Consider the following 23,208-nt stretch of genomic DNA (forward strand, 5'->3'; position numbering starts at 1 on the left):
CTTGTGCCTCCCTCTTTTAAGCTAGAACCTACTGAAAAATGATTTTTAACAGTTTTTGTACAAACTCTTAGTTTGTGACAGGTAGTTTGTGATAAAAGCATAAGATGTTATATTATGAAAATAGGTATTTTATACTAATTGTATTATTAAAGAAAAAAATATTTTGGTCCTCCTGTTTACCCTGCATTACTCTTCTGAAAGTATAAAGAATGAATATATATAAATGACTTGTTTAAAATTTGATATGAAAAACTTCAGGTGAAAAATGTACAGAGTTTTGCAATCTATAGGTTTATAGATTGATGCTGTATGTAAAGCACAGCTATTGATAAAGGAAATATCGATATTCTGTACATGTGGAAAAAACAATTACTTTTTTCTGTGCTTGTAAATGTTTTCTAACAAAAGAGCAAAAAGATTTTATGCTATCTCTTCCTACTAAGTAAATGACCTATCAAAGCAGGCTCCTATAATTTAATGTCTCTGACTAGTGAGTGTGATGGGTCAGCATCATGTAAATTATGAGTTTATATTCCTTCTGCCTCAGCAGCTCAATGTCTTGTCCATTGGTTCCTTCAGGGCGTGGCATTTGAAATAACATCTCTGCTTTGCCTTGAAACCGTATTATAAACCAATCCCCTGAGACTGCTGCCCAGGATGGGACACCATCCTGGATATTAGCATCTGTGTTTTGCAGAGCAGCTTTTGTGCTTTGAATAGTAAATCCTTATTTTCTTGAATCTTATGAGGTATCTCCATCTTACCCTTAACAATTCTCTGCCAGAGTCACAGTTGCTCACTTAAGGTGGTGTAAATCTCATGAACTAACTCAGACTCATGAATTTAAAAATATCCTTTGAAACTGTAATGTCTAGCATATGTTTTATATGAAGATTTTTTTTTCTCTCTGTATTGAAATGCCACAAAACATGTATTTTTACAAACAGTTTGTTTTCAAAACATTTTTTTCCTTATTGGGCTATGGATGTTATCTAAAGAGGTATTCAAGATGGTTTTTACTTCATAAGAGAGAATCTTGTTTGAAACATCAATTTGATTTCACATACTAGATGATCTTAAAGGTCCCTTCCAACCCAAACCATTCTGTGATTTGCTGATGAACAAGTACTGGTCACCAAACAATAGTTCTGCTCTAGCTGATTCTTAACCACTCAGCAGAACTTACCATATTTGCTTGTGTAGAGATTGCTGTTTTCACCCCAACCTTTGCTCAAAAGAATTAGAACAGGACCATTTTGTTTGCTAGTCTAAAATTACCACCATTCTGGTGGCCATTCCCCAGCAGTAGGTGTGGTGGAAATGTCTGGCACGTATATATGCACAGCCAGAGTAGCTGTGCCACATGGATCAGTGCAGGTTTCCTTCTGCATTTTTTAATATTCCTGAAGCTCCTCCTACATCTGTGGAGGATGAATCCCTGCTTTCTCACCATGTTTGTACACTCAGATCTTTCTGTTCTGTGCCTCAATCAGAAGACCTGCAATGCAGTTCTACTGGCCTTCATATGCATTTTTATGGTATAACCCATAACACGATACAGGGTAGGATATGCAGTGGTGTGAGTCCAATCTGAAAAAATATGTATGATACAAGAATGTTGCATACTTCGTTATCTGTAAAATGCAGGTATCAGTTAGTGAAAGGAGGAAACCAAGCAGCAGAGAAAATAAATTAATAATTGATGAGTCATGAAAGGTCATTTCCGTAGAATCATTGAATGGCCTGGGTTGGAGGAGACCTTAAAGATCACATAATTCCAACCTCCCTGCAATGGATAGGGACACCTTTCACTAGACTGGATTGCTCAGAGCTCCATTCTGCTTGGCCTTGTACACTGCCAGGGACCATCCAGAGAATATCCACAGCTTCTCTGGGCAACCTGTTCCAGTGCTCACCACCCTCACAGCAAAGAATTTTTTTCCTAATAACTAATCTAAACCTATTCTCTTTCAGTTTGAAGCCATCCCCCCTTGTCCTGTCACTAGATGCTCTTGTAAAAAGTCCCTCCCTCTCCATCTTTCTTGTAGTTTCCCTCCAGGAATTAGGTCACCCTGAAGCCTTTTCTTTTCCAGGCTGAACAATCCCAATTTTCTTAGCCTTTTCTCTTAGGAGAGGTGCTCCATCCCTCTAATCAGCTTGTGAAAGGGCTGGTGTCTGCAAATGCTTTGCTTTTAACAAGACCAAGGTAAGAAAATGGCTTGAGAGTATTTTTCTTTCCTCTCGGAACATATAGAAGGAACAAGTAATTTCTGCATTTAAAATACCTTCAGAGTAATGCTTGCAGCTTTCCTCTTCCTTTAATTCTCTAGGTACCTCAAGATGGCACTGTTGCCTTGTCTTTGCTGAGACTCTTCTTTAACATCTGATTTAAATATATTTTTACCTGTTTTGTTCTATGCATGTTGCTGCAAGATCTGTATTTTCTTAGGACACGGAAGCTTTAGTACTTGCTGGTGCAATTAAGTAATTATCCCCGACTTGCCAGTTTGCAACTTTTATACATGTTTCATAAAAATACTTGAATCAAAGTCCCAGTTAACAATTACACTATTATGAATACAAAATGCTACAGGGAGTGCAAACTGTATCAATCACAACGGCAGTAATAACTGAGAACAGCTTAAGTTACAGCTGTAGCATTAAGCTATCCAACTGTATTACTTATGATGTCTTCTTGAAGTATTATCACTCTAATATGACAAATGCAGTGTTTCTGGGGGGTTTTGAAATAAGAACTTCATACCAGTATGTGTCAAGCATGAGGAAAGGCATCCTGGAGATGGTCTTTGTTCTTTCTAGATTTTTGTTTTGGAATCCTGAAACTAACATTTTTCCGCAAGAACATAGTTGTTTTTCCAATAGAATGTGTGTAGCGTTGGAATTGCATTCAGGATGCAGTTTGCAAAAATATTCAGGAAATAGAACATTCATAAACAGAATATTTATGGGAAAAGTGACTGCCTGTAGAGTGCTTGCATAACATTGCCATCATGAGATGGGCATACTTGTATCTTAAAAGAGAAGGTAAGTTTGTACATATAGATATGGTACAGCTTAAGCCTTACAGGATGATAATAATGGTGTACACCATTATTATGGTGTACACCATTATTATGTGGAATGTTGTGAGATAAATTAATGTTTAATACAGATGTCAGGAATTTTAATAATATGATTAGTTGTGAGCGCCTCTGAAATTACAGAAGGTTTATATGCATAAGAACATCATTTAGCTCAAGGATAGTCTAGAGGGGATGTTGCATCATCTTTGAAAATTCTGGACCAGTTTCCCAATTTTCAGCCTTCATATGTGACCTTAATCAATATCCTGTCCCAGGCCTTAGGTTCCTGTGTGTAAGAGGCTTGTCACAGCAGGGTGCCTAGAGACAGCACTGGGATGCTCTACAGGTCTGCATTTGAGCAGATTTTGGTGACAGCGGTGTAATCACTTTGGTTTCGTACTTCAGACAGGTGTGCATTTAGTAGGGAATAGAATTTACTGGGAAAATAGTGGTGAGTTACTAAAGTAATTTATTTAATGATTAGCCTGGTCAAGTGTCCCCTCTGCAGCCAGTTGGACAGTCCATTCCCCGTGATTATAATGCTTGAACAGTGTGAGAGTGCTGGACAGGCAAAATGCTCAGAGAAAATCAGACATAAATAGAGAGGACCATCAAGTTAGTAAAAATGGGAGATGCCAGCTCTGAGTCTCCATCTCTTTGGGTCCCAGTGGCAAGCGCAGCCTCCGCACCCAAGGTGGGTTTTCTCCATGGTGCTCATCTGAGTTTCTCCAGACATGGTAGATATTTGGCTGTTGCTCATTTCGCTGTCCAAGAAAGGAATGTGGAAAATATGTGGGAGGACCATGATGCCATCAGTGGAGCTGATGATGTTCTGGAGGTCCAGTACCCCCGCCTGTCCCCACACAGAGGTGTCAATAGAGTAAAAGTCTAATAGTGTATAAGACTTCTCAGAAATATCATCTTGCAGAAAGAACCTACTATTCTCTGTCATATTCTTTATCCTCCAGAAAAGTCGTAAAACAGCATTTCCAGGTTTTCACCCAGCTTTAGGGTGATGGTTGCTTAGGGTTGATAGTTTAACTTTCAGTGTTTGCCATAGACTGCCAGGAGTTTACAACTTACAGGAGATTTCTGTGGTCCAGGGCCTACAGTTTATTGATCCCTGTGCTCTCAGGCCTCCTGCTATTTCATTTAGTGTTCACAGCCCATGCTGTTTTTTGTGATTTACCAGAGTAAATTATAAACTCCTGAAAGATACAACTCTCAAACTCTACTCCTGAAGTAAGATTCATAATCTCCAGGGTTCATCTCTCTGTGGTCTGATTCAAGACCTGGTTTTGGCAGCATCCACTCGGATTTCTCAGGAACTCGCTAAGTTGTTGGATAGAGCTGTGAGGAGGATACTGTAGGATAGTGCCAGATAGTTGAAGCATAGACACTTGAGCTGGAATGGGGCTGTGTAGTACCTCAAGGGCTTGAAAAAGAGTGTTTGTGGTGGCTACTCACCCACAGAAAGTGTTGAAATGGTAAAAATAGTAAAAGTCTCAGTAATTTTGAAGGCAAACTTGAGGAACTGGCAGCTAGCATCTAAGAAATGTGAGGACCAGAAGCCGGTCCTTCCCTCATTAGAGCTGCCTGGACAGAGGCAGTTCTTCAGATTTCATCGGCATGATCATAGGGAAAACAGGAAGTGAGGATATTAATGCTTATCCTGCCAGGCCATGAAATCCCAGTTCTTGTTTGTGTGCAGTGATGATCTACTTTATACTCTGAACATGTGTAGCTGCTCCTTGTTTGCTGCTTGCACACAGCAAAAGTGGGCCTAGAAAAGCTGTCCCACAGCTGCATGGTTATGCAACACCTCTGAGGCCATTAAGAATTGTAGGAGGGAGTGCTCCTGGGATCTAGTGGATTACTGTGGGGTTCCTGGAGATCATTTGATATCTTTGGTTGGGGAGAGTGGGGTGGGTGGAATCAAGATAATACAGGGATCAACATCCCCACTCCATGTAGTGTTTTCTCCTGCTGTGTGAGGGAGCACACGTTGATTGATACTGGGACTCCTCTTAGTTTGGCCAGTGAAGCGGACAGAACGAATCAGACGCTAGAGTGAGGGAAGGAGTGAGAGGGGAGGGATCATATGTGAACCCAGCATAGGCATTTCTCACTAAGAGGGGTTCCTGGGGAGATACTCTTCTCTCTCCTGACATTCCCTTTCCTCCTTCAGTAGCCATATTCCAATCAATATGTACTATAGTTCATCTGATCACTTTTATGTCAGGGAGCACAAAATCTTAAAAATTAAGCTTTGCTGGAGCCCAGCCCTGCCTCCCACTTTGGGTGGGGAAAGAGAAAGAGTTTGGGCAGGGTTGAGCTGAAATGGCATTTTGCCACTTTTGATTTCCTCACAGTTTTCACAGCGGGCACGGTCTCCATCCCTCCAACCCACTCACCTTTTGAATGCAGGTGTGCCTGAGTGGCATGTCAGGGCCACTGAAGTGGCAGCTGCAGTTTGAAACAGGAGCTGCTGTTTCATTTTTTGTGTTGCTTAACCTCCTCCTAACTGCAATGAAGTAAGGACACAAAAATATTACCCTGCAGGAAGGGGACCAAAAATATAATGTTTATTTTTGGCAATTGCTATAATATATAATGTTATATACAAATATATAAAATATAATGTCTAATAGATAAATATATATATTATAAATATATATATAATAATGCACTAGACATTTCTTAACCTGGGAGTTAACCTAAGGAAACCCATATTTAGGATTTGTGTTACTGGGCAGTGAGGTTTTTGGTTGGTTTTAAGCATGTAGCTAGTAGGAACAAACCCATGCTGATATATTGTCTTTGCACACCTGTTGGGTCCTTCACATCACACCAATGCAGACCACTCGGTGGAATGGGAAATATCTCCATGGCAACACCTACCCATTTAATTTTATTGCTTAAATTAAGCCCAGTACTTGATGAGAGGAAATTCACTTTGAATTAACAGGGAGAACTTGTCTCTACCTGCTCTCAGTGCTCTGCTTTCTCATGTAGGTTGGTCAGATTAGTGTCACTCTTGCTTATCTGTTTGAGGAAGTGGTTACTTCTTCGAAAAACAGAGGACGGATAATTTTAAGTAATTTTATGTATATTCCTGAGGAGGAAGCAAAGGATAATATTTGATATACTTTCCTTTTTTTTTCTTTTTTTTTTTCTTTTTCTTTTTTTTTATATTGTCTAAGCTAATTGTCTTTTGGTACAGGAGGGAGAGCAGTTGTTAAAAAAACAGTAGTTTATTTAGAGGTACTTAGGGTTTCACTGCAATTTTTCTGGAATGGTAGAAATATTAGCCCTAATTCAACACCATTGGAAGCAAAGCATTTCCACGCAATTGCCTTTGCAAGGCATGTGTTGTAATGGGAAATTATAATTTACTACCAATTTCACAAACCTTTTTTTCAAAATTTGGGCTTAATATCCTAATAAAAATTCCATTGACTCCTTCAGCAGTTTATTAGGTCATCCCTTTGCAGTGTATTGCCTCTGGATTTTCTCTTAGATGGTCCTAATTAATATTTTGTTTCTATACTTCTGAAACATTTCCAGTATTTGGACCTGAGTGACTGGGGCTGCCCTTGCCAGAAGACAATGGCAGCCAGGGGATAGCCAGACTGCAGGGCTGGAATACTTAGGAATAAGTCGGCTTCCCCATGACCTGAAACCTTTCCATCACTGCTGGCTAGATTTCAAAAAGTTGGTTCACAATTTAGGCAGGAGTCTCTAATGTGAGAATCTCTGAGTCAGGGCTTAAAGCTATATCAATGCTTCAGCTCCTAATGATCAACCTTGGAGCAATAATTTGAGAGAACCTGTCCTTGAGATTTTCTGTAAATTGTCTTTCATCTCCCTTAGAGCATCTGTGAAGGACAGGGGATTCCCAAAGAAACCTGTCCTTATTCACAAAATATATAACCTGCTAAGAACTATCCTACTAAAAGCTGCTGATAAATGCATTTCCCCCATTCCCCTGCTGATAAGTCCTCTAAGTTTCAGGCATGAGTGACATCAGAAGAATGACAGTGTTGGTGCTCTGCGGCTCTGGGAGACATCTGCCGTACGTCAGACACTGACGAACCGAGCTTTGCAGACTACCAAGGAAAGTTGTGACAGTATGCAAAGCTAGGGCAAGATTATGAGGTTTTGTCCTTGGACTGTAAATGCTCTTGTGGGAGCCATTGATGCTATTGTGGCCTGGGCTTTGTACAAAGTCCTGTCTTTTTGATTTAGAGTGTTTATTTGTTTCCAAATCTCATTCCCCACCATCCCTCACTTCTACTTTCCCCAGGGATGATTCAATGGAATAAAGCCACAGGAGTATAACACCCATCCAGCAAAAACACTTGAGGACAGACTTTAAACTGAGCAAGTGTTTTATTACTTCCTGAAGAAGAATGTTTTTACAAAGTGATACCCTTATGTTTATTACAAATAATATGCCTTATAAACAAATCATTTTAACTAAAGAGAAACCTGTAGAAACCACCCACTCTGCCCAATAGACAAGTCAGGCTGCCAAAAGGAAGCAAGAACTTTGGAATTACTAGAAATTACTAAATCTAACACTGCCTATTACTTGCTTTTGATCCCCCCCCCCCTTGCTGTCTTTGTTCCATCTTGACTCTCAGCTCCTCTTCCTTTGTATTTTTCAGTCACCCTTTTCTTTATTTAATCTGGAACAAATAAGCGCCAGAATATTACATTGTTTGTTTGACTGCTGTGCTGAGAACTGTTTAGAGGGCTGAAGAACTCACTTCATTCACTGAAACCATCAGGGTAAGTAGATAGCAGCACAGAAATTAGTGTGCTCAATGCAGGCCACTATTTACTTTGGGTATCTGCATATTCTTTTGATGTGAAAGGAGTATTGTACTCTTCTCAGGGCTTTGCCACAGAAGCATTTCTCCAGCAGTAAAACTGAAAAAGCAGGTTTAATTATTAGCTGTTTTGCCACCTCGGTGACTTCAGCAAGCTGAGTGCAGACTTTGTAGATCATGGCACTCAGGCACACCCAAGGCTGTGCAGGCAGTCTTGAAAGGAAGAGCTGGAGATTTCCACTGCTCACAAAAGGCTCCTTTTCTCCCAGATAAACACCTGTGCAGGAGTGAATATAAGGAGCTTGTTGCCATGCTGCAGGCAGGAGGATCTCCAAGCACCCATGCTATCCCACTGACCCCGAGGGTTCCCTTGCTGGGTGGAGCAGATAACAAAGAAACATGAAACAGAGCTGCCTCCAAGTTTGGGGTTACACTGGGACATGTCAGTCAGAGGGTACAGCACTGAGGTGCTTTAACTGGTTGCTCCCTCCCACAGCCAGGCTGAGCACTGGGTTTTGGCTGCCAGAGAGTGATGTCCATGTGCTGGGAGCTGTGTCACCATCTCAACCAGCGCAAACAAGCTGTGTGACACAGTAAGGGCAGGTCAGAGAGAGACTAAGGAGGCCAGGAGGACTAAGGAGGTCAGGAGGATGCTATGGAATGTGGGGCTAAGATGAGTCACCTCAGGAGAGGGAAGGCTCACTCATGCTACACAGCCTGGTTAGAAGTGCTGGGCCATGTAGCACTGCCAGACTACCCCTGCTGCCCTGACTCCTAGAGCAGGACAGAGTCAATGCCAGGAACCTATCACCATGGCAAATTATAATGACAGAGATCAAGTAGCTCCTCCTCTCCCCAGCCATAACACTTCCCAGCCTACATGCTGCCTGCATGTTGCCATATAGAAGATTTCAGGAGGGGCCACCCACGTGCACATCCAAATCCTTGTTCACCCACACAGTGTCCTAGAGGACAATCCACTGGTATGGCTGTCTCCCATGGAGGACTGTGTCAGCCCAATCTGATACAACTCCTTGGGGAAATGTGAACACACAAGCACTATTGGCTGCCTCTCTGTGTGCTTATATGCTGCAGTTGAGTCTCCATGAGTTTGAAATACCATATAGGAAACATTTTCCCTACTTAGGATTAAACTACTAACAACACAGAAGCTCTGAAGACCAGTTTCAAAAAGATCCACTAATTCATTGACTTTTAACAGGAGTGTCTTTACGTATTTCGGTAGCGTTTATGATGACTTTATATCACTACAGTGGTGTAAAATGCGTGCACCTGTGCATTAACAACACTGGTGTTCTGTGAAACTGCTCATCAAATAGGCACGTATTTTAATTATTTGTATATTCCCCTGTTTACAAGGAGAATATCTTTCCATAAGGAAATTTCCAAGAAAGAGATAGGCTCTGGTTTATCTAGTTGGCAAAGGCACAAAGTATGCCTACCGTATGTGGCTAATAAAAAACTGAATAAGCATATTCCTAGAACTTTAGTTGGCACTGTCCAGGATCCTAAGGTTATACACAGTTTAACTGCAGCTTTTTGCACAAGAGCTTGACAAATGACAGGAAAAAAGACCTTTATCCCCACAGTTAACTAACCAGATAATATACATTGTTAGTCAGTAAGGGAGACAGAGCACGTATTTCACAAACAGATTACTTGGAAACTTGACTGACAAGTCCTTCCTGGGACAGCCACGGTAACTGCTGCGTTTGATAATTGCTTTGTCATCTTAGCAGTGATAGAAATGGGTTCCCTCCATTGGCTCTGCAGCTACAGTAGCACACCATTTAATCCGCCCATGCTGATGTGAACTCTAGTTTCCCCAAACATTAAGATCAAAACATCTGGCTGAATGTAAAGCAGGTCGACACAGATAAAGCTTGCAAGAAGCCATGTTCACAGTTGCTATTTTGCTATGCAAATAGCCATTCATAATGAACTGTATAGAATTAGCTTGTAAGATTTAAATGAAGGTGTTTTGAAAACTCATGCCCCAAGTGAGGCTCCTCCATGCTTAATCACCTACATAAATGACCTGCTTTCCAAAAGCAGCCACCCCTTGTGTTTGCTTCTGAGGGAGCTGCCCAGGACTGATTAAATCAAAACACTTCCTCTATGCCTGTGAATTTTAGCTTGGAGACACAGCTTTGAATGTCATATTTGTAATATATTGCTATAAGTGTCAATATTAGCAGGACAGACCACTGGATTCTACACTTTCTTCTGACATTATTCAGTTTGTGACATTAATGAGCTTACTTAGTTCATGCTTTAATGTATGAATAAGAAAAATCCTTGTCCTAAAATGGGCAGAACTAACACTTGGGGCAGGAGTCACCTTATTAGCCGTTGACCTAATCTCCAAGCAATTTACACCAGGCTTGCTTTATAATCCACGTCAGAAATGCACGCTCTGAGCTCTGAGGATGGGATTCATCTAATCAAGTACATAGCACTGTAGGAGGAGATAAACCACACTGCAGACTCCGCTGACAAATGTGATTAGATCTCTGCTGACTCTAAAGGGAGACTCGTGATCTGAAGATGTTTGTGTATCAGCTACCAATTCCCAAGCTTGAATCCCTCCATTATTGTCCAGTTGAGGCTGTGGTTTCAGGATCAGCCTCAGCTGTTGCCAGTACACAGTCATACACTTTTCCCTGCCCCAACCACATGGTTCTGTGTGTCGGCTCTAGCAAGCCTACAGCCCTAGGTAAATAGGATTAACTTGCTGAACTGGCTGAGAAGTAACGATGAAGAAAAAGAATTTGGTTTTAGTTGCACTGTCAGGCAAAGCTGATGCCCCTCACATGCCCTAATTTCTAGATCTGAGGCCTGATTGGGAGTAGGAATGTAATTTCTGAAAAGGAATTGTGGTGGCCCTTTTTGGCACCAGCTTTTATTTGGACCAGCTTAAGCTGACCACAAAATAGCCTCTGTGGAAGGCAGTTCTGACAATGAATAGATGTAGTTACAGAACATAAAGTTAATATGTCTATGCTTACTGCCTTGGGATATGATTTGACAAACATCAAATATAATTCATCCTTCAAAAGAGGCCTTCATGTCTCTGTCCTTATGGGAAGGTCACATTTGGTGTCTGGGAAAAGGAGTGGCGTCCAGCAGGTCTCAGACCGGGATCGCAGCACATTCCAAATAAAAACATCAGCATTTATAGTGTAATAAAGTGAAATACATCTATGTCAAGCTGATGCAGTTAATATCTAATACACAAATGGTAAAATGATGAGTATGATGCAGCTCTTGCCTGATGTGTGTTGTGGCAGCAAGAGCAGCAGTGATACGTGAATAGGCGAGCTGGCTGGAAACGCCAGGAGTACCTGGACTGCTGGTGGAGGGTGAGCCTGAGGCTGCCCTGGAGGTCGGATGTATTGGTGCCAGATCAGAGTGGGAGCCTGTCAAAGTGTGTTGCACAGGGGCCCCCGTGCCTGAGCATGCCCTACACATCCTGTGCCACCAGGCTCTTCGCTGCAGGCAGGCCTGTCTTGCAGAGCAGAAATTATAGGATGTGCCGTATCCTGTGCTCATGGCTGTGCCAGGAACCACCCTGTAAACTCTGTATATACACAGCCAGCGTGACGGCTTCCAGTCCAGTTTGCCTGGGGATCTTCCTCTTCTGGGCCAATACTGTTCTCATACCATGTTCTAACATTGCCTAGTTCAGTCCTGGGATCGAAGTCGGGTCTTTGCACAGTGTTCCCTTGATGTCACTGAGCTCCCAGGAGACATGGAGGAGTACCAGCACAGCCCCATTTCTCAGGGCAAAATGTGCCACCATAGGGCACTACTTCTTTGGCAGCATTACTCAGAGGAAGGTGCTCTGCACCCTCACACAGTTCAAAGCTGCACTTGTTGAACTAGCTTGAACTGACTTTTCCAATGCCAGAACATGCACTTTTATGACTTCCTACAGTATTGCATGTTCTTGTAGGGACTTACCTCGAAGGACCTGAGTGATCTTTTTCCAACGAGAGACTTTTTTAGAAATCCCACACCAATGAAATCCTCTTTCCTATAGTGACAGTGAAAATCCCTGCCCTGAATTAACCAGCTCAGATGCCAGAAAGTATCATATGTTCTCTGACAGGGCCTGATACTGTAGGTAGGTGGAACAGGCGTGAACAGTGATTAGCACATATCTCTCAGTGTCTGTCCTTGGCAATTACCCATTGATTCATGGACACTCATTGCCACAGCTCCAAGAGAACTGGCTTGGATTACAGGGAGCAATCTCATGCCCTTTCTAAAGGTAATAAAAAGCAAAGTTAACAATATGATTTATTAAAATGCTATATGAAAGATAATTTATTTCAGCAACAATTAAAAATATTACCAACCAATCAGCTGCAAAGAATTCTTTTCATTCCAGAATTCCATATTTACAGAATTTTCCTGTCCCTGTTGAATCATTGTTACTATCTTTCCAGCAGAGAGCCACACTGTGTGCCTAAGCGAGTAACACCGCAAGTTTCCTTGACTTTTTTTCCTTTAATGATTAATATGGTGGTGATTTTTCCAGTAGGATCCACTTGAGCATTGGCTGAATAAGGCATTAGTTCTAACTAATACCTTATTAGTATTAACTTCACAGCTGATTAGAGCAACTATTTTGCCTGCCTAGTAGTGGATTTTAAGAAAATACTAATTGTATCATAAGCAGACAAATTGGTAATCAAAGCAGACAGGAAATACTCTAGAGTCCACCAGAAAAAAAGCAACTGTTTATTAGAAACAGTTATAGATTGGTTGTGCAGTTAATTGTGCCAGAAGTCATGAAGCAGTTAGAGGCCTCCGAATGCCATTGGATCAAATGAACAGCTGGAGAGTAAGAAAGCAAAATAACTAACCTAGATAAACCAAAACTGGACATAAGAAAGGCATTTTTTAAAAAACAATTGTTTCTTTATTGGGGCGAAAATATCTTGGAAGGGAAAAAAGTGGGGTTTTTAATCTGCTTTTCAAGGTTCAGAAGAAGTATAGTGGATGATGTACTGATCCCCTCAACTTGTCTGGAGTTCTACCGATTCCAACGAACCCATATTTCACAGACATGGTAACCATGTAGAAGAAGAAATCTCTTTATAGAGCAAGGTGTCCTTCATTTCCTATCTTAATGCTGATTACAGCTATAGTTTTTCTTCACAGGTCACAAAAGCCTGTAAGCTCACCCTTAACTCACTTCTTTTCAAAGGCCTTTGAATTAACTGCAAACACATGTCTAAGTCCTTTCCTTGATAAAGGTGCTTTCCTGAACCAGGACGAAACAGTGAATTCCATGCAGAGCAATGTGAACAGTAATATTCGCTTGTCATTTGTTTTTTTTTTTTCATTACAAGGAACAAACTTGTTTATGTAGGTAACTGGGCAGTGAAAGCTTCTGTTGGCTTTGGTGTTGCTGACTGGACCTAATTTGAAGAAATCTTGAAAGGACAGCTACCAGAGAGAGACACTGCCTGCAAGGAACACAGCCTAAAATGAATACTGACAGCCTTGAAGTGGAACAGGCAGATGGAGTCATGTTTGCCAGAGTCCCACAAGCCTTCATTAAAAGCAGACAGGTCTGATGACTGCACGGAAAGGGGAAAAGTTAGGTGTTAAAAGCAGGCAGTGTGCTCTGTAATATGTGACTTCATCAGCGGTTTATGTGCAGGGTTTCACCTTTTCCAAGTGGAAAGGCACGGAGTGATGAAGAGCCCTCCGTGGTGGAGATCTCTCCACTTGCAAACCTGTGCAGAAATTCAAAGGAAAAAAGCAGTGACTTTATTTGCTCAGCAAACATGCTGAGTAATAGCAAAACTCCCAGCCAAAGTCCTGTTCTTCCTACAGTGCTCAGCTGGCTTAGGAGAGCTCAGCAGCGCTCAGTACAATCCATTTCCTCTGAGAACAGGCAACAAGCAGCAGCTTTCTGTTCAGCCCTGGCAGCCAGCTCTGCAGTGATATGAAGCTGCGTGACGGAGACCCAGAGTCACTTCTCCCCCCGGAACACAGAGCATTTATGATAAGTAAACAGATTTCAGATGGGTCCTTCCACATGTGTGGATCAGAAGCTGAGCCGAGAAAGAATTGTGTGAGTCACAAACAATGCCTGGAAGCCTAAAAAAGAAAACACAACAAAAACCCCGAGTCCTCCCTACTTTGAAGACAAAGTATTCCCCTCAAAAGCATAAGCAGGAACAAAATGTTGTTCTGTAACACACCATTTATGGCATCATTAGGTACTGTTATCAGTTACTTTCCCATTAACCTTAAAATTGATAGAGTTGCCAGATGGGTAGCCCTAAATTTAGGAACCATCCCTGTTTCTCTTGGCTGCCAGGGTATGGTAGTACAATAGAAAGGCCTGGAAACAGCAGCATGCAGCACACTGGGTTATGAGAAAGAGTCTGGGGAAGACGTAGCAATGTGAACTCCTGTGTGATCCAGCTGCTGGTCTGTGCCTGGCATGTCCAGCAGCAGGACTGGGCTGCCACAGGGGAATTAGACATTAAGCCCCTGTGTTTGAAGGCTCTGGAGACAACGGTGGCTGGCAGATCAAAACTATATGCGCAGCCCTATTCCTCAGGAAGCAGTGGAAGGCCTAAAGAACATTGTTACTCTCCACCTGGGAAGAAACCATCTTCTCCCATTCTGCTAAGGTATACGGTCCATGCCTTGTGGCTTTTGGGCCCAAAAGAAATTCAGCATTTGGCCTGGTATAGTAAGAAGAAAAGCCATTCCTGGACATGGATAAGAAACAAGAGCATGCCATCCAGTAAAAGGAAGACTGCAGCACATGGACCAGTGGTAGGGGTATCCTTGAGCAGATTAGTAGGTCTCGCTGTGAAGAAATGTTAAAAGGGTAACAAATTGATCTGGACATTCTTTACATACCAAGAAAGAAGCCCCAAAAGCTCTAACTCCCTTCCTCAAGTCAGGCAAAGCTCTTAACACAGTTTATGTTCAATGCTGGTGAAGTTTTATTTATCAGGGCGGTACTGATATCAATATCCTGTTTATTTCCCTCAGGAGGGGACTGAGTACTTTTGATCAAGAAAACTATGACAACATCATGGGAGCGACCAACTAACAGCTTCAGTAATTCCTGAGATAGAGCCAGTGAGAGATATTAAATTCCTTGTCCTCCCTGCCTTCCTAGCAAAATTCCATTGGATTAACACCAATCCCTGCAAAATGATAACTCACCTCACCTACAGGAAACAAAAAAGGTTTGAGCTGTACCAGTTCCTTTGACCCATATATCCTAAATTTGGGTAATTCTTCCTTGTCAACTAATGGCCTCATGTGGGAGTGAGGAGGAGAGGACACGGACATGTTCCATTTCCATATAATTGCCGGTTGGCTTCCTGATTATTTACTTCTTAGTAAGGGACATCAGGGCATGCAGAAAGGCAGGCAGGGGAAGAGAGTGTTACAGCAATCTAATTGCTGACTCTCTTTACAGCAGTCATTAAAGCATTCCCTGTGGGTGCCTACTGCTATGCTCCACAGCAGACCTGGATTTTGACACAAGGATAATCTCACAGACAACAGGGTTCAGGGTCACAGGTCAGTAGAGTAGTGCCTGTGATGCCCAAGCCACGTCTGGCATGCAAAAAAGATTAAGTAAAGGTGAGGGGATGGCACACACAGATTAGAGCAGCATAGTGCTCAGGTGTGGGCTCACGGGGTCGCTGCCGAGCTCAGGGGAAGCCTGTCCTGAATTACTCCCCTCAGTTATACTTCTTGATAAATCTTGCCTTGTCAAAATGCGAACAGATAAATCTTTCCACGTCAAAATGTGAACACCTTCTGTCGGCTAACTAACGAAAGTAAGTCAAGTGTCTTTGCACAGACCCCAAATCACAATCCCTTTGGAATCTCCAAGCATAGCAACAGGCTTTTGCATTTTTGTTAGATCTTCCTTCTCAGGGCAGCATTTTTCTTCCTGCCTTTATGTATTCACACACACAGCTACATCTCTACAGCTGCAAAGAGCCATGGTTGGTTCTTCCACCTCTCTCCTTATTCTTTGGCACTCTTTCTCTGGCTGCTGTGTTTGTTGGCTCCCTGGAACACAGTGGGCAAAGTATGAGCTCAGTTCTGCCTTTCTGTAATTTTTTGAGAATTACATTTTTTATGTGTTTTGTTGTTGTTGCTGTTGTTTTTGGCTGGATGTCTCAAAACATTTTCTTTCCCTTCCCTAACTACAAGCGAAAGAAGAGACTGAATGTGGCACTCTGTGCCATGGCCTAGCAGACAAGGTGGTGTTAGGTCAAACAGTGGACTTGATCTCGGAGGTCTTTTCCAACGTAATTGATTTTGTGGTTCTGCACTAAGCCAAACAGTATGCAGGGATTGACCTTTTAGCATTGATTTTTTTTTGTCGATTATATAATAACAATAATAATATTTAATAATGATTTTATAACAATTATAATTATTATATATTATTCTAACATATCATACAGCTTCTCAAAACTTCGCGCAAAACTCCTGTCTTGTCTCCCAGGGTTTTTTTTAGCAGCTCATCGGTTATTATTGATCTCCTCACGAGATTGAATGAGTGATTCATCTCGCTGTCCTCGGCGGTACGAATGGGAGAAGAACTGAACAGCAAAGAGGGCTGCAAAAAGGGCCAAACTTCACCGAGAAAGGGCAAAATCTCACAAAAATTCACCGCCCGCCGCCCGTGACGTCACAGCGTCCCCTCAGGCGCGGCCCCGCCCCTCCCAGCCCGCGGAGGGAGCCCCGCCCCCGGGCGCGCGCCGGGCCGGGGCCGTGTGAAGCGCACCTTTTGCACGAGTCCCGCTCGCCGCGGGCGGGGCCTGCGGGGGCGGGGCGGGCGGGGAAAGCCGGCGGGTTCGGCCAATCGGAGCCGCCGCTGCCGGGCGCGTCACGCGTGGCCCCGCCCCCTCCCCTTTCCCAGGCATGGGCGGGTCAATGGGCGTTACCGGGCGGGGCGGGGCCCTCCTGTCGCGAGGGCGTGCGGGCCAATGGCGAGAGGGGCCGCTCGCAGGGGCGGGAGGGCCCGGCGGGGCGGGGCGGGCGCGGCGGCCAATGGGGTGCGGGCGGGGGCGTGGCCGAGGCGGCGCTTGGGTTCCGTGTGGAAAGAGTGAGGGGGCTCGGGTGCAAAGTTTGCTCGCCCGGCGCCTGCGGAGGGAGCGGCGGCGGCGGCGGCGCGGGGGGAGCCGAGCCGAACGGAGCCGAGCGGAACGGCCGCCCGAGCGCCCGGGACTCCCACCGCCCGCCGCACTCCCACTGCCCCCGCCGGGCAGCCGCAATGTGCGGGGGGATGGCGGCGCGGGGTCCAGGCGGGCCGCGGTGCTGGCAGAACCGCCGGGCGCGGCTGCTGTGCATGCTGGCGCTCACCTTCCTGTTCTTCGTGGTGGAGGTGGCGGTGAGCCGCGTCACGTCGTCCCTGGCCATGCTCTCCGACTCCTTCCACATGCTCTCGGACGTGATGGCCCTTGTCGTGGCGCTGGTGGCCGTGCGCTTCGCCCAGCGCACCCGCGCCACCAAGAAGAACACGTTCGGGTGGGTGCGGGCCGAGGTGATGGGCGCGCTCGTCAACGCCGTGTTCCTCACCGCCCTCTGCTTCACCATCCTGCTGGAGGCCATCGAGCGCTTCACCGAGCCCCACGAGATCCAGCAGCCGCTGGTGGTCATCGCCGTGGGGGTGGCGGGGCTCATCATCAACCTGCTGGGGCTCTGCCTCTTCAACCACCACGGCGTCGGGGGCCACGGGCACGCCCACGGGCACGGGCACTCGCACGGCGCCCGGCAGCAGCACCCCCGCGCCGGCCCCAAGTGCGAGCCGCCGCCCGGGGACGGCGAGGCAGCGCTGCACCGCGAGGAGACCAGCACCTTGGTGGAGAACTGCAGCAGCTCCAACGGGGTCAGCCAGGAGAAGCTGGGTAAGCCCCGCCGCGCCTCTGCCCCGTCCTGACATAGAAAAGCGGGAGGGCTCCTTTCCCCGAGTAGGGCGGTGGCATCCCGGTCACACCCGGCGCGGGCTGTGCGGGGACCACCTGTCCCCCCTGCCGGGGAAGAGGCTAGAAACTTTCTCGGCAGCGCTGTTGGGCTCTAGGCTGCCGCACCTCTGCCTCACACCTTTCCTTCAGATGCCCCGAGCTGCAGGGCTTGTCTTGCAGACGGGTCAGAGTGTGAAAGAGTCTTGGGATAAAGCGGTGTGCCGTGGGAAAAGTTGGTTCTGCTAGGGAAGGCACATGACGAGCGTTTCTTGCCTAGCGACAGGAGCTGTCACAAGACGCTGCCCTAATGCCATCCGAACTGGCTGCACATCAAATGGAGCGCGGCTCAGCGCCTTGGTCCCGGCAGCTCCACTGGGGCAGTTATCAGCTACTTATCAGGCACCTGAGAAGCTGCTCTTCAGCAACATGCTGAAGTATATTCCACTGCAGTAATGTTGTACTCTTCGTGGCATTGGTATTAATAGAAGTCTTGGAAATTGCCAGTCAGAACTGTGGAAGTCGGAATGTGGAGCTCACTGGTGTCAGAGCACACTCATGGTGTCTTGGAATGAGTTTTCTTTAGCTTTCTAAAGCATGTATCTTCCCACTCAGCTTCACACAGACACAAATTTAAAATCCTCCCTTTCCTATTGTGGTCAAACTGTCTGTTCCGTGGGTGGGAATTTCTTGAGTTATTTTTTGAAGGATCCAGAAGCCTGGATTTTGAAGCTGCTTGGTCGAAGCCTAAGTCCTGCATGGTAGCAGAGTGAAAGGTGTGTGATTGCCACTTCTCTATGCATGTGGCATCCTCTGTCACCTCGAGGAAGGGCTTGAGGCTTTGGCTCTTTCCTTCAGTTTCAGGATGACATCAATGGAGCTTTAATTGAGCAGAGTGAACTTTGCTACAGTTTCGTTTTTTCTGTGGTGCAAGGTTCCAGTATACATTTGAGAAACTTAGCAGTTTCTCTTTTTCTGACTCCATGTTGGCTTTGGTAAGAGAGGTTTTGTAAGAGGATAGGAGAGTTCCTCCAAATACATGACACCATTTTCTTGACCACATAATAAGCTCTTAATGTTGGTTTAGTTCCAACAAAGATATCCTAATAATTAGTTTCAAACAATGTAAAATTCCCTTAACCGTTGGTTTGATAGACATCTTGCCTTGGGAATTATTCTTACATGGTGAAAAGTTGTGCTTTTAGCCAAGTTTTGGACTAGTTAGACCAAAAGATTACCTTATAGCATCAATTAAAATGTATACTGTTTTGAGCTAATTTGTCTGGAATGTCTCATGGATGTGCTGCTGGCAATAACAAATAATTTGTTGTGGGTATTTAGGTGGTAATAGGGCATAATTTTGGTCACAGTGAAACTTTGAAATAAGTTTGTATTTCCTTCTGTGCCCTGTCATGATTATGTAATGGATGGAGTTATTCATAGTTTACCCATGGAAAGGTTACAGGTAAAGGTGATTGGAGACTTGGAAGAAAAGGTGCAAGATGTATAGGTAAAGATTAGGATGGTCCTGTGCCTTCACTGGAAATTGCAAAGAGTAGTAGTCCCTGATTTCTTAAGGTGGAAGTGGAAAGCTAGGGATAGCCTTAGGGGCTAGTCCTCCACAGGTGTTTTTGTGCATACACTTTATGTAAAGTAATCAGTTTATAGCTTATTTCAATGAGCATATTTCAGATAGACATGTTTTAGCCATTTGCCTTTAAAAAAAATCTCAAGAGCCTTCTGGAACTGTGTTTCCTGTTACCCTCTCTTATAGATAGCTCTGCTGACATTTCAGTTCTCCTTTATTCCAGGCACTTGATGTAGAGCAGGGCATTCCTCTTTCCTTGCTTCCATCGTGGACCTTGAGGTCTGAACTCTGTAACCTGAGATATTTTCCTCTAATTTATTGACTTCTCTGGAAAGTTACAGGTCCCATGTTCCATAACTCCTAGAGGTAGTGTGGAAAATTTAGCTGGAGCTTTAGGGCAGAAGCAGGATGCATGAGGTAATGAGCCTGGGGCTTGGAATTCAGTGCTCAGCTGCCTTCTAAGAGCCCACCCCTTCTTCAGAGGGGAAAGGACTTTACCTCTGCAGAATTGCAGCCACGAGGGCAGAGCAGCAGAAGCTGCAGGTCTTATTAACGTGGTAATGTTTACAAAGCTCTGAACTGAATAACCTCAAAGGCAGTAAGAGCTCCTTGTTGCAGTTTGTCAGGCTGGGGGCCAGTGCCTGTTGCATTTCTTTAGCACTGCAAGTGTCCACATAAGAACTTTTGAAGAAAAGCCAGGAGATTAATCATGTAAAATCCTTTCAAATTCAAACAACGGAACGTGATTTTCTTTCAGAAAACATGATGTGTGTATTTATTCCCCTGTAACTGGTTAGCTGTATTGGAATGGTAAATAGCGCAGGCAGTTTTGACAAAGAAGAGCACTGAAATGTTCATTTATGTTTTGCACAGTCCATGACATATGGCATTGGACATCAGAAGCTGTATGTCACTTGCAAAAAAAAAAAAAAGTAATTTTAGTACTTACTTATTTATTTATAAATTACATTCTGAAATATAAATAACACTAGTTCATAGCCTCTGAGAGCTTCTGAGATAACTTGCGCTGTCCTGTAGTCAATACTGCTGATAAATTCTGTGTTTCAGACCTAGAAGCTCAGCTGACTGTATCTCACGGTCCTGCTTGGCTCCATGCGCCATCTCGGAAAAACTTCCTTTTCCTTGAATTCAGAAGCCTTTTGAAAACGCACTGCTGAACCTGAAGAGAAGTTGCTATACAGCTGTTATTCATACAGCTTTTGAGCTTCTGGCTTCAAATTATAGTACAAAAGAGCAACGCAGTCCTATGGTTTAAGAGAGATTTTAGCAATGTGATTAGTCTTCTAGTATTTTGAAAGAGGGAACTAATGTAACTGAGCTACCTAACCAGCTTTTTTACATATGCTCTGTAGTTCTGTGTTTTGTTTAAGAAACAAACAGTGAGTAGTCAAGTGGTTAAACAGCTGGAAAAGGTGACCATCGTTTTTCAGTAGAATTGATTAAAACGTGGTCATCTTCATTCTTTGCCATTCTACATTTTCAAGCTCCATGTAGATAACAGTTGCCTTGTAGACTGTTTAGATCACTTATTGGGACAACTGAATGTTTCTCGGCCAGAGGAAATGTTGCCAAGTGTGGGTAGAGTTGCTTGGTTTTCATTTTCATTCTAAATGTGGCATGCTAGTGTTGGATATTATTTTATAAGGAATTACAGTAATGTGTGGTATTATAGCATCTGCCTAATTGTTTTATTGTTTTCTTGTCAGGTGATATGAAAGATGACTTGGCTGACCTACAAGTGAACGGGAATGCTGGCCATTATCCTCTGGATGAAGAGGAGGTTGAAGAAGACTCTAGTGCGCAACTTAACATGCGTGGAGTTTTTCTGCATGTCTTTGGAGATGCCTTAGGTTCAGTAATTGTGGTAGTGAATGCCTTGCTGTTTTATGGGTTGTGGAATCCATGCCCTGAAGATGGGCCTTGCTTTAATCCATGTGTCAATAGTCATTGCATGGAAAATGCTACTTTATCCCAAACACTTGGCAGAGCTAACAAGTCTGAGCAAGAGGGCATTACAGTGGCTGGTCCTTGCTGGTTGCTATATTTAGATCCCGTCCTGTGTTTGATTATGGTCTGTATACTCCTTTACACAACTTACCCTTTACTTAGGGAGTCAGCCCTTATACTTCTGCAGACTGTTCCCAAGCAGATAGATGTTCACTCTTTGAACTCAAAGTTACGTACCCTCGAAGGAGTTGAAGCAATCCACGAGTTACACATTTGGCAACTAGCAGGCAGTAGGATCATTGGCACTGCTCACATCAAGTGTCCCGACCCTTCCACGTACATGATGGTGGCAAAGCGCATTAAAGAGATCTTTCATGACGAAGGGATTCACGCAACTACCATTCAGCCTGAGTTTGCCAGCGTTGGCTCTGAATCAGGGAGAGGGAAATGTGAGTTGCCTTGCAGGACTCAGTGTGCTCTGAAGCAGTGTTGCGGAACAGGGGAAGATAGTACTGCAAAGAAGACAGAAAAATCTTCGTCCCTTAGTATTTCTTGTTCAGAAGTTGTCATTGAATTTCCAAAAACGAGGAGGACTAAGTCGGAGAGCATCCCTTCAGTGAAGCTAGAGGCAAACGCCGATCAAAATGAGCAGTTTGAGTCATCTTTGTAACTCCCTTGAACGGTGCTACCTGAGTTGTGGTAACTTTGTCAACAGCTGTGTTGCAAGAGGAAGAGACAGACGTTTGAGATGCAATTTTGCCAAGTAGTGTAATTGCTGAAGTCCTTGTTCTTGTCATATTGCTAAATATAGAATGCTTGTTTTAAAGAATATAATGTCACTGTCATGATACAATGTGTTTGTGTTGACTTTGTTTGACTGAGACAGACAGAAAGTGCACCTATGCTGTAACAACTTCAGAAAACCAGTTTCAACATTTCAGCAGAGACACTTTTTGCTGTGCTTCAAATTAAGATTTTTTTTTTCAAGTGAAAAGGTGTTTGAGGGATAAGCATGTAGGAGCTCAATTTGTGTTACATATTTCTTGGACCTACTTTTTCCTTTAATATTTGATTTGTAGATGTTTTAATATATTGTTTATTTAGAAGCCCTAAGAAAACCAAAGTTCATAGAACATTTTAAAAGATATAGCTACTAAAAACTGGAAACCACTTTGCAGTTTTGCATATTTTTTTCTTAAAGCTATGTAATAATAATAAATGTGAAGGCTTTTCAACTGAATTTATTGCATTTTTTGAAGAGAACATCCTGTGATTGTTAGAAATTGTCCCCACTTCTTTTGGTAAGGTAGCAAAGTAATTGAAAACAACAGACGTGAAAGGGTTTTTTTCTGCCAGAATGGAAATTCAAGCTACTGCATACTGCTCTGTGATCAAGATGTGAGACTGATTGATACAGTAACACATAATTTCATATTTTATGTATTTTCTGATGGCTTTTCTTACTTCCAAGTTGTGTCTTGGAAGTCTTCGATATTTAAAGAACCCTTAACTCACAGTGCTGTGAATCAAGAGCTGGAGCTTTATATTTAACTGATGCTGAGTTTACTAAGACAAAATAATTAGTTATGTCAGTAAGTGCGCAGTCGGGGAACGTCTGCCAAGCACCGACAGTATAATTTGCGCTTTCCAGCTTCACAACAAGTAACACAGTGGTGCATTTTGCTTCTAGTTGAGTGGAAGCACTTGCAGTGACTACAGTCCTGGTCCCCGCCGTGTCCTCA

At 43.7% G+C, this 23,208-nt stretch overlaps 1 protein-coding gene across 1 annotated transcript; it reads left to right on the forward strand.

Annotated features, from left to right (window-relative positions):
- The first annotated feature begins 17,126 nt into the window (after window positions 1–17,126).
- On the forward strand, window positions 17,127–22,316 carry SLC30A1 (solute carrier family 30 member 1). Its single transcript, XM_027907951.1, has 2 exons — window positions 17,127–17,856; window positions 21,226–22,316. The coding sequence occupies exons 1-2, from the start codon at window positions 17,223–17,225 to the stop codon at window positions 22,134–22,136; spliced, it is 1,545 nt and encodes a 514-aa protein (XP_027763752.1). The 5' UTR covers window positions 17,127–17,222; the 3' UTR covers window positions 22,137–22,316.
- Window positions 22,317–23,208: the final 892 nt, after the last annotated feature.

This window comes from Empidonax traillii, unplaced genomic scaffold (genome assembly GCF_003031625.1).
Source record: "Empidonax traillii isolate 1590-97213 ecotype Southwest subspecies unplaced genomic scaffold, ASM303162v1 scaffold1584:size114125, whole genome shotgun sequence".
Classification (NCBI taxonomy): Eukaryota; Metazoa; Chordata; class Aves; order Passeriformes; family Tyrannidae; genus Empidonax; species Empidonax traillii.

Bases quoted from the DNA above. Each gene is read 5' to 3' on its own strand.
- SLC30A1 (XM_027907951.1), top strand. From the start codon at position 17,223: ATGTGCGGGGGGATGGCGGCGCGGGGTCCAGGCGGGCCGCGGTGCTGG. The intron at 17,857-21,225 runs GTAAGCCCCGCC...TTTTCTTGTCAG, and splicing joins GGTCAGCCAGGAGAAGCTGG to GTGATATGAAAGATGACTTG.